At 41.4% G+C, this 12,014-nt stretch overlaps 1 protein-coding gene across 1 annotated transcript in view; it reads right to left on the reverse strand.

Moving 5' to 3' along the window:
* csmd2 (CUB and Sushi multiple domains 2) overlaps positions 1-12,014 on the reverse strand; it is a 248,411-nt gene that overhangs the window by 66,134 nt on the left and 170,263 nt on the right. The window contains exons 31-35 of the mRNA XM_069177064.1: positions 10,048-10,242; positions 9,142-9,258; positions 7,145-7,258; positions 1,237-1,332; positions 150-353 (exon numbers count right to left, since the gene is read on the reverse strand). Of these exons, the coding sequence (XP_069033165.1) occupies positions 150-353; positions 1,237-1,332; positions 7,145-7,258; positions 9,142-9,258; positions 10,048-10,242 (726 nt within the window). The remainder of the gene's footprint in view (positions 1-149; positions 354-1,236; positions 1,333-7,144; positions 7,259-9,141; positions 9,259-10,047; positions 10,243-12,014) is intronic.

Here is a 12,014-nt window from a genome sequence, read left to right on the forward strand (position 1 = left end):
GGCAACAAGTGGGAGAGAGACGGAGACAGACAGGAAGAGACACAAACAAACAAAGAAGGGAAACGAAAGCCACAAAAACACACTCAGACGGGCTTGTGAATGTTTCCAACAGCTGTGTGTGTTGTTGTGTTTGAGTGTTCGTGTCCTACCTATACAGCTGGGTATGGAGCTGTTCCACTGTGCCAAGGCATTGGGAACGGTTAAACATTCGATGGCACTCGGCCCCTCCAGCATGTAACCTGGGCTGCACTCAAAGCGGACCACCGCACCGACAGCAAAGTTGCTACCCATACGGCGGCCATTTCGGGGCTCAGGGACTGAGCTGCACTGGGTGGCGCTGGTCCGAGGCACAGCTGTGGACAGAGAGGAAGAGGAGGTCAGTACAGGTGTTTGTTAACAAAGTTTTAAAGGGAAGAAATGGATGTTGTGCCTTTCTACTGTATATTCAAATGTGTTTCATGCACCTTACTACTTGAAGGAGCTGCAACACAGCCTGAAGGGAGACACCTAATAATATGTATGACTTATTTTTGGATGTGTGTGTGTGTGTGTGTGTGTGTGTGTGTGTGTGTGTGTGTGTGTGATGGTTGTTTTGACTGAATTAATGTCACTGGTGTGACCCAGTGTACATGCAATTTCTTCTCAGGTCTCTCTCTGAAAATAGATCTTAATCTCAGAGAGAATAACTAAGTACACTTAACTCACTAAATATTTAATTTTCCATATGAAAATCTCCCCACTTGATCAATATAAGGTTAATATATCAATATAGTTACTATGGGTTACGTGTGATTACATTGACCCAGAGAGCTATGATATTCAGCTTCTCTTTGCTTTGGCCTTCCTTTCACTTACTCACAATAAAATTCATGAATGGATTTGTATTTATTAAACGTTCTCCATAGATGCCTTTGCCTTTGGATATGTTCAGCAAATGTCATCTCAGGTACAATGCATTGTTTAAAGAAAATAACAACCCAAAACAAAGTCCCTCTTAGGGAACAGAAAAACAGCCATGTTTAAGCTCAACCTTTTTACGAGAGCGCACGCTTCCTGCCAACGCACACATAAACACAAGCACAACTGAAACAGTGGCTGAGGGTGAATCCTTGCAGAAACACTCAGCAGGTCACATATGATGGAGGGGGAACTGTGGCTGTTTGAACAGAGAGAATCCAAGAGGAAGAAGGCAGAAGAAGGCATTTCTGTATGTGTATGTGCCTGTTGCAGACTTACCCTGGTAGACCAGATGGAATCCTCTGGAGCTGGATTGGCCTTTGGAGGTAAAGCGGATCAGGATTTGGTTGGAGGTTGCTAATGGCAACGATTCGCCTGAGATGGAGAAAAGACACAGTTTGTAACATTTTTAGCAAAGTGCTTCCTTCAGTCTATTTTTGTGTGGGTACATTCAACTGTCTTCTGGTTACCTGATTCCCATCTTGTATCGTATGCCGTTAACTAACTGACATTTCTTCCCTCCTAATGTGAATGTTAATGACTATTTCAGGGACTCTCAGTTCTGTGTGTCCAGCAGGAAAATTAAAAAAAAGTGCAAGTGCTGGGGAATCTGCTGTGATTGAGTGAAAGAGGACATACTGCAGGTCTGTGAATATGGATATATTTAGACGCTCTGTTCATGTACTGCATTGCAGGAAAGTGCAAAAAGAAATGTGGGAAGTGATCTGGTGAAGTCTTGCTGTGTAGTCTGGAGCTGTGCAAGGCAATGTTATGCTTCTAAACATGGACACATGTTTATGAGGCTTTACAACAGCTGGGGTATTTCTATCAGCTACATTATGACTAAATGGGAGTCCTGATTATTGATAGCGTTGTGCTACAATTACAGCTGAGCCTCTGACTGTTTATATCAAATAATGTCCTGGGAGCTTACATACTGTTTTTGATGAGCCTACAGTATAAGCTGTCATGTTCTTCTTTTTCCCAGGTCAGCAATATTCTAATTTATGGTTAATTTCATTTCACTTCTAAGGTAATTTATTTCTCCAGAGAGACTATTGCATTTCTCTTTCCAAATTGTAGTTCCCAATAACCAATCATTTCTGGGGTATCTGCAGCTGATTTTAAATGGTGTAGCAGGATTTCTAAGTGCTGCAGGGATCACACCTCCTGTGACTTTACTTCATTGACTATTAGTGATATGCAATTCAAAGTTGTTTTTTTACCTGCTGTGTAAGGGCTCTCTACAATCAAGCCCCTGCTTACATTTGGGAAGTTTTAACAGCGTACTGTACAGGCACGGTACTGCACTCGGCCACCTGATCGGAGCTTACTGGCTGTCCATCTGTCAAAAATCTAAGACCTCGTGGGATCACGCTGTTTCTCGTTGTAGCTCAAAGGTTTTGGAACGTTGGACGTTTGGCTGATCAGGTACGAGTTTTGTTTTACGTATCATCTGAAAACCTTTTAATAAAGAGGGGGCTTCAGTTCTTTTAACTAAAATGTAAAGGGCTTTTGTGAGGTTTCCTCTACAAGACAGCGTTACATTGGATTTCCTAAACATTGTAGGGGTTCGATGCTTTATAGGATTGTTTCCTCTACGAACATTTATCTATGCCTAAATTTGAAATGTCTGAAAAGAGGATATCCTATTACTCAAATTACTGATATAATATGGTGCCATCCTCATCAGCTCATAGGGTAATTACACATGAGGACCCCCCTCTCCCCCCGATATAACTATTGAGGTGGAAAATTTGTTTGAGTGGCGTACAACATGATACTAAGTGTGAGCCTCTCTGTCTCTGCCTCTCTGTCTTTCTCTCAGTGTGCTGCTGACTGGCTCTCTGCAGTGAATCTCATTACTCTGTGTCTGCTTGCTGTCACACTGTAGTGGGAGGCAGACGTGCTTAACCCCAGAGGCAACATCTGTGGGTGTGTGTGTGTGTGTGTGTGTGTGTGTGTGTGTGTGTGTTTGTGAGTCTGTCCTGTGCATATAGGTTTTGCAAATGTTTTGATGAGAGTATTTCTGCACCTTTAAATGCAGCGCACTGAGAAAAAAAATTGAAGGCATTCGTTTCTTAAAGATTCATCACCAGGATTGTTCGAGTTCCACTGTCGGATCCCAGTGGCATGCTGGGTAGTTTATTAGAGGAATTGCAGCGTGCTGTCATCGTCACAGTGTTTCATAATTTGCTGTGCGGGGCAGGTATTCATCCAGATAGATCTAACATGTGTCAGCATGTAACTCATCAACCCTCTGGCCACTTTCCAGCTCTGAACCACTTTGCCCTTAAAATGATCTTCGACGCCGGCATATGAAAAGACTCATATCAAAGATATGACTTTGGCTGGAAGTCAATGGTCAAAATTCAGTGGCGGTTGTTGGTGTGCACTGATGCGGATACAGCAGTAATGGTAAACAATGTCAGAGATTAATGTCCCAGTTGTTAAATGACCACTCCAACAGGGTCGTGTGAAAAAGAGTTGTGAAATAAAGTTTACATCTGTTTTGCATTTCTTCAGCGGTGGTGAAATAAAAATAGCAAAGAATTAGCAGTAAAAGTGGTCAAACATCAATGGCTTCCCTAATACTAGACAGTCTTGATATTGAAAATTATTTCTTTATGATTTAAATCACTTTAAACATTATCATTTGGATAAGTCTCCTTGATTTCTTGATTCAGTCCTTTTGTCCGTTCGGCCTACCTGCTGTTTCCTTTTCTCTTCTAATTCCCACCTTTTCTCCTTAATTTAGGCTCCTCACATTTCTTCTTATTACATTCTGTTTGTCAGCACGGCCTCCAATAATTCAGTCACCGCATTTTCTTTTCAAAAACAGTGCTTTTACTCAGTAATGAAAACATCATGTCAAATGCTTTAGTGAGTCTAGTTTAATGTAACATGGTCAGCATGATCACAGTGAAGTGCCTTGTGTTTTGACTGTTGGAACATTCTACAAGAAACATACATTATCTGTCCTGAAATTACAGTGAACAAATGGCTAAAACTGACCAGTTGGTTGATTTCTGTGAGTTTTTTCTGAAAATGAATATGTCATTAATTTGATTCCTAGCTATTCTTCTTTTTCAATAAAATAATTTTGAAAATTACAAATCCTGAAATATGGCCTGTCCCCAGCCAAATTGGAGTAACATCTCTCATAGTTTTGTTATGCTAAAAACTGTTACTTAAAAACAATAAACAGCATTAATAATGAGTTGAAGTTGTTATAATTCATATGAATTGATTAAAAAGGATTTTACAACTGTCCCCATGTTTTCAGTCAGTCCAGTCACATTCAGCACTACATAAAGAGTGCAGAATAAGCCTTTAAGGTTAGGACTCAGAGGAAACGATTGAGGTTACACTGACGCTGATCAAGGATGAGTTCTGTCATTAAATTGTATAATTTTAGCCATTTTTTTTTTTTTTTTTTTGCATGTTATTTGTTTTTCTTTGAGGAGGACAAGCTAAAAGGTCAGGACCTGTCACACTAAAATATGTTACAGGGATATTATTTGCAGAGCATGGTCAATATCCTGCCATTCAGGAAAAACCTCATTACATGACAGCATATTTACTGTATAAGTCATGACAGCTGGTATATTTAGATGTTATGGGTGATTTTCTTGCTTTGTCAGCTCATACACATTAAATGTTTGTAGGTTTGTAAGCTTCACTGCACCTGTATGTTAGATCCAGCTACACACCTCTGGACTATGCCTAATTCATGCTGGGGCTAAAAGTCCCTCTTCCTTTGCCAAAGTGTGTCAGCTCTGGTCTGCCATGCTTGGTTAGATGGCTCTGTGAACCTGCCACCAGGAGTCCGCAGTTAATATAGCGTCCTGTTTATTGAGCTGTAAACTGGATTTTCTGAGGCTGCCCTGGACACAAACCAAAGTAATCATTTTGCTTTTGTCAAGCCACAGGGCTGGAGCAGGCTGAGATGGAGAGCTGCCCTCATCTCACACCTCTTTTTATTCACCCCCCCTTCAGAGATTGGACCTCCTCTACCTTAAGGAATTTCTTTTGTAGCGAATCAACACGGTTCTGGCATTTATCGCATCCATGCATCAACATAATGCGACACAACATATTAGTTATTCTTCACCACTTCACTTTTACCCTCACAACTGCTATGCTCTTTGCTACTCTTCATTTTCATATATTTATTACCTATTCTACCTTTGTGTATGTGTGTCGTTTTGGTAGACATTTTCTCAGAAATATTCGCTGCTATTTGGGCAGTACCTCCGTTCTTTTAGGTACTAGACATAAATTAAATTTAAATTCCGCTCACGTAAAGTAAAATGATGAGGCCAAAATAAATTTGGGGTTGGAGTTATTATTAATGTGTATATGTGTATTCATATGGTTAGATCTTTGTTTATGTTAAAGTTATGAACACATACAGTCTATTCTGTCTAATAACACACAAATCATTAGATTGTGCTTGTTCATATTGAATAGCCACCATCATTGAAAACATTGACAGTGTTGGTTGGGAAAGTATGTGAAACTCAAGGCTACTTTGAACAAACTTGAAGTCCGATTTCTGAAGATTTTAGATGTGGGTGTGACCTACTTTGACTTAAAGAACAAGACTTATACTAATTTACTTATGTTTTCCATAAGGGGTTAATCTAATGGTGTTGTTCAATACAATTATAAAGTCCATACTTGTTATTTTGATGTAGATCAGATCACATTTTCTAACCAATAAAAGCAGTAGAGACGGTAATTTCAAAGGGTGCACGTACTTTCTATTTCTGCTGTAGGTTACTGGTTAGATTTTGGTTAGGGATTTTGGTATTCTGCTGCAGTGGGGTGGAATCTGTGAAGAGTAAATGCTCTCAAGCTTGGATAATGTTTTCTTGAGTCTTAAAAGTTACCTCCCAGGAACATATCAAAGCTTATATTTTGAAATCAACTAAACTTTAATAAATATTTTTGTGATCCTTTAAAGTTACCCTTCACTCCAAAATTAGTTTTTCTTCCTGCTCCTATGATTGGATGTTTTAACTTCACTGTGCAGAGTAGTAGAAGGCAATTTTCACATTCAATTTTCACATTCATCTGATTAAGTTTCTATGGTTTAGGGTAAAATCAAATTTTAAAGGGCAGGTGTAGGAGCATTATTTGTGAAATCACAAATAGTCATTTGTTGAAGCCTCCAGTGCACAGTCACTAAAAATTGACAGTGAAGTGACACATCTTGTGTCTAGCAATTAAACTTTAGAAATTACATATATTTGCATATTCATATAATCTGGAATCTTTAATGAGGGAGTAATTTTAAGAAGTTTTACAAGCCAATTTACAAGTTTTTTTTAGGAATACCATATCAGGCCCAAACTATTATTCAAAATAGAGTATCTTCTCTTAAAACATCTCTGGAGGGGATCGCTAATGTTTATTATAATATATGGTATTTTTTGGTTTATATTATATTATTTTGTTTAAATGTATTTTTTATATGGTATTGTACTATAAAAATGTGAAGGCATGCGAGCATCTTTTTTGTTTTAATTGAGATAAATACATCATGCAATTGCATGGAAAGAGGATTAAAGCAGACATTTTGGCAAAGACTTCTCCAGCTGTTTCAGCATTGAGATAAACAGCTGCAACCTGAAAAGTTGTGTGCATGAGTGCACTTGTTTGTCTCCATAACAGAGTTGACAGGAGTGTTTGTGTAATACCAATTCAGGTGTATGTGCATGCGAGTCTTCCGGAGCCCGTCTGCTGCTATGTTATCCCTGTGACTCCTTAAGTTGTTGTTGTCACTGTTGAATTGTGTTACAGCTCACTGGAGCCCACCTGCAGCCCCGGCAGCTCTGCCTGTGTCAGCAATTTGTCTCAGAGTTTAACTGGGTCCTTATGAAAGGGATAAGGCCAAGACAACATTGTATTTAGTTCCCTGTCGTGTCAAAAATAATGGCTGGGAGATCAAATAGTCAAATCAGATTTGGTGATTTGGTGCAAGCTGGTGCTGAATATAAAACAAAAGCTGGACAAGTGGGTGTGAGTCATGTTTTGCCAACCTGCAGTACCATGTAAAAAAACAGCAACTTTATTTTCTACCTTTGTTTTGTTAGATACCTGCTGAAATATTCTGCATCGCAGCTTCACAAAAATGTGCTTGTGTGCAGGCATCTGAGCGTGTTCGATTGTGTTTAGGTACCTGTGTGCACTCCAGACAGCGAGCTGAGGACACGGGAGTGCTGTGTCGCCCCGTCATAAACCTCCACAATGTCATTCAGAGCTGTGTGAAAGAAGGCGAACTGACTGAAGACCACTAGAAAAGACAGACATGGAGAGAAAATTGGCATCAGGGGGGACTGAAATTAGCTAAAATTAGTGACTGCGGCAGTCACATTTCGTTTGAAATGAAAATCCATTAAAAAAAAAAGGTGCTCTGTAGTATCCACATTCAAAAGAACATTATCAACACGAATTTCAATCAAAATGTCTTCTTTAAAGCAGGCTGGATAATACCAATGACAACACAACCAAAAACTGATATTACAAGGGAGATCAGCAATCCTGCCTTGGCTTGATGGCCTGTCAGTAGATGAAAGGCTTTGCAATGACAGCCAATCTGTTGTACAATGTGCAGCTAAAGCTCCACTACTGTGCTTTCATCCTTTCAACTCTCCCTTTCTACTGCTATTGCCTGAACAAATTCACCCCTTTCACATTCAATCTACGTCGAGTTTACTTGTGGCAAATATTGCAGGTTAAAGAGAAGGATGAAGGGACCGAGGGAGACAGGAAAAGGGCAGAGGGGACAGAGGACGAGTGCTCTCCATTAGGTGTGATGACAGGACCTTATTTTCTGAGTAACACTTGCTCAGGATGACTCAGCGTCTGTAATCTTCCCCTCATCTTCAATGCTTTTTCTTTAGTCATGCATCCTCTTCATCTGCGGAAAAATAAACCTGTGGTTGCATCCACCCTGTCCTCTGCATAGAGGAAAACAGCATATCATTAGGGCTGGTGCATCAGCTTAATGAGAAGTGGCAAGAATGGAGGCAAGAGCATTTGTGGCTCTGCACGACAAAGTGAGTCGCCTTGGGCCTCGCTGTCATTTTCCAGGAAAATGCAAATGTGGACTTTAATTATTTCAATTTCCGGACTTGCTTTGACTTCGCTAAGTGAAATATGCTGCTGACGGGTTCCCAAACGGATTTCTGCCCAGTCCTTTTGGATGAGTACCGGACCTCTGAATGGGTGTCATGACCTCAGCGTTTAAAAGTCTGGGGTGAAGTACCCCAAAGCCAAACGCATGCCCGCTGTTTTTTGTTGTAATTTAACATGAATAAGACTTGAGCTTTCCCTTCGAGACGCATGATGCTGATAACTCATTAAAAGAGGGAAGAGAGGAGGAAGCCGGAGATGAAAAGGAGAGACGGACCGCCAGTGAAGCAGACAGACGTCTTGGCAAATAAGTGAAACATGTTTGCTTGAGAATTTACATGTTTGAGCTGTGTCATACTTGACAATTGTTTTGCTTTCTGAATAATTTGCTGCTCCTACAGCATCACATCACATATTGGAAGCAAACTGTGACCTTTAAGATGGAAATGCCAGAAAGTAGTGAAACTCCAGAAACTGCGGATCTTCCAGACACCAATTATTTTTCAGTGTGTGTGTGTGTGTGTGTGTGTGTGTGTGTGTGTGTGTGTGTGTGTGTGTGTGTGTGTGTGATAGACATATTGTGTGCCTACCGTGTAAGCTGGTGATTAAATTGCTCCACCAAAGTAATGTGGAGATATATGTATAGTAATGAGACAGATAGATATGGCGTATATCAATCACTTTGTGATTTTTCCATGTGAATAAAATGCAGTCAGTAGACCTCTGACGAACTACTAAAGCACTTTAATTTCAAGTTCAAAAGACGGTGTGAGAGCATTTACAAGTTTACCACAAACTTGTTTTTTCCTCCAAACCTGACAGGTGGAGGATGCTGTTATGTAAAAAAAAAATATATATTTATTTATATTTTCAGCAGTGAAAAAAAATCTGCAGACTTTAGTGAGGCGCTTGACCATAATTTGACCCTGATAACAGCATCTTTTGCATTACAGAATAATTACATCTCAATTAACCTACACTCAAACACACATACATGCACAATTAGTAATGAAAGTAATATAGCGCTCTTCCTTTTCTTACCGTAATCCTTGGGCACAACTACGGAGTACAAACAGGTCCGTGCGCTGCTGTAGTTGCCAGGGAAACCGGGGGACAAGACCACTCCATCTAAACCCGAGTACTGTCCCCCACATGGAGCTGCAGGAGGACACAGAGAGGACACTTGAAGAGACGTCCACAAAGAGGACAGGACAGACACAGAGGAAAAGGTCTACAGCCAATAGTGGAAGATTCCATTTCTCCCCAACCTTCCTGCTTTTCCATCCTCTCTGTTCCACTGCTCCTAAATTACTTTTCTTGTCTGATTGGGTATTGGGTGGAAGATGTCCCCTGTGTTTGCCACAGTGAAATTGCAATGTTTTCCAAGTGTCCGTCTGGGTTAGCCAGGGTGCGATGAGGCCTGGTTCGCCTCTCCAGGTTAAAGCCCCTTAGAAATGCTCCGCGCGTGCTCGTATCGCTGTGTAAGTGCCGAGTCCGTGTATGTCGATGCTTGTTTTGCTGGTGCGAAGATATGTGTGGTACGGGCACGTCTTCCACCTGCCATAAAACTGAGGCTTCACACTGTGAGACCCAGATTCTGTGGTGTCGGGGATAATTTCACCAGCTTTCCAGGGGAATATGCGCAGCATGTGCTCGTCATGTCATGGGAGTATCAGAGAACAGTCAGAGTGACGCAGGTTTTCGCTGGGAGTGTGAGAAGAAGATATGCAAAATGAGCATCTCTCTTTGAAAACAGCAGATTAAATTAAAGCTGCACTCTCACGTCTATTAATATTAGCAGAACCCACACAGCTCCACACACATACCTGTTGGACATAGCTCTGTGGAAAAGCCACATAATCAGATATGCATGTTTACGTGTGATAAATCTAAAAGCATTGATGTGGTTTGTGTTGCTAACAACCGACTCCAGATGTCAGTGTTTACCAATGCAGATGGGTTTGGGTTTGTTCCAGCTCGGCTTGCCGTCTCCCCCCATGATGCAAGTGAGCGTCGGGTCTCCCTCTAGCGTGTAGCCACTGTCGCAGTGGTAGGTGACGGTGGAGCCCAGCTTGAGATCGGTGCCCACCCGTGTCCCATTGCGAACCAGGCCCGGCTCGAAGCAAGACTCCCTGGGGTTCTCTGTGGAGAGAGGTAACGCAGTGGAAAATCAGCGACAGAAGGGAGCACGTGTTGGTACTCCATAAAAGGATTTTTGCATGAAGCTGCAGCACTGATACTGGAATAGAAAGTGTTTTCTGCCTAAGGTTACAGATATAGTTGGATTTCAAACTTCCTTCCTTTGTGGCTGCGTTTACTCTTTCCCCAGTTTCCTGCAAGTCTTTGCTCTCCCCTTTCAGTAAATATATCTCACTGACTGCCACTTCTCTCTGCAGCCCTTGACGGTGGCCTCTCATCTGTGGCTGCTGGGGTATGTATGGCTGTGGAGACTGACAGGCAGCTGATTGAGAGTGGCGTGGCTCTGGCCTAAGGTCTGCTGACTGCACACAACCGCCTTTCAAACAACGCTTCGCTGTGCAGTCGACTAGAGAAGACAATGCACATACGCAAGCTTTCTTTGTCAAATACGCCAACACACACGTACGCTCAGGGTCCTGCCAAACCTCGCTCACGCACACTACTGCATCTAACCACATATCAATCACCACTCCTGAGGTCGTAAGAAAGATGTCTCGCTCAATTTACCATCACATTGTTCTTTGGTGGAAAATGTGCACGTGAGCCGGGGGGGCTGTCAATTTGGCACACTTCACACCCTTACAGCTAAAATAAACATAGGAGAAATGCCCAGTGCAATTTAGTTCAATCTCAAACGCAGTCTACTCTGTTCTCACAGCAAACTTTAATATTTGATGACTTGCCACACAAAAGGGGAAGGTGAGTCAAATGTTTTCTCTTGTCAGGAAAATTTCCACTTACATTTCAGAGCCTGACAAAAAGTGTGTGCAAGAATCCGAACTGTCGCAACACCAACCAGCTGAATGCAACTGTTAAAAAGGGAAGATTTGAACAATGCTCATATTGTTAAAGCATGTGTCTGTAAATGTTAATTGCGATGTCAAGAGAGAAGACTACTGTATCGTCTTTTTTATGCCCAAAGTATTTATTAAAGCCATATTATAATGTCTCTGAAAGCTGACAATGATTGCTTACCTTGAAGTTCACAATGCTTTTGTGTGTTTATTTTGTGTCTAACTTTACTGAAAAGAATTGATACAATGGAAGGTTTACAGTATACATTTCTACATTTTCTACAATCTAACACTTAAAAAAAGGTTTCATTTTCATTCTTTAAAAACATTCTCTCATAAATTCCCTGTATACATAAACTAGAATAGATCCTACAAATTCCTCTGTGTTTACAGTAACCATAACAAATTTAATGTCAAATTTGGATTTGAATTCAAATGTATTGATGACAGAAATATAGCACCTTGGATGAATGCCTAGGTGTCTAAGCTGAAAGCTGTGGACCTGCTAACCAAACAGGAGGCTGCCCTTCAGAGGTGAGCAGAGTGCTGAGGCCAGGCATGTGGTCTGTCTGTCACTCAGGGCACCTGTTCGAGACAGGATGTGCCCTTTCATTAGCTGTTTAGACCTAAACCTTTCATCGCCAGCTCCACAATTAAACCAGCACGCACGCACACACACACACACACACACACAGTGGAGGAGTGATAACTGTAGCAGGTATATACGGTATGTATGGGCTGTTTCCGGGCACAAGCTACTCGAGCAAAAGGTTGCTGCAGTGAAGCCGGCTGATTTAACAAGCCTCGCTCTGGAACATTTAACCTGACGTGCCACACAGAACCATCTGAGCACTCGACCCTGGAAACTGTTTGGAAAAGTGGAGGCACTTTCAAAAACTACTTGGCAGTTGATTGGATGAA

Source organism: Embiotoca jacksoni, unplaced genomic scaffold (genome assembly GCF_022577435.1).
Source record: "Embiotoca jacksoni isolate LCO1_2020_lvr unplaced genomic scaffold, fEmbJac1.0.p SCAF_7, whole genome shotgun sequence".
Lineage (NCBI taxonomy): Eukaryota > Metazoa > Chordata > Actinopteri > Embiotocidae > Embiotoca > Embiotoca jacksoni.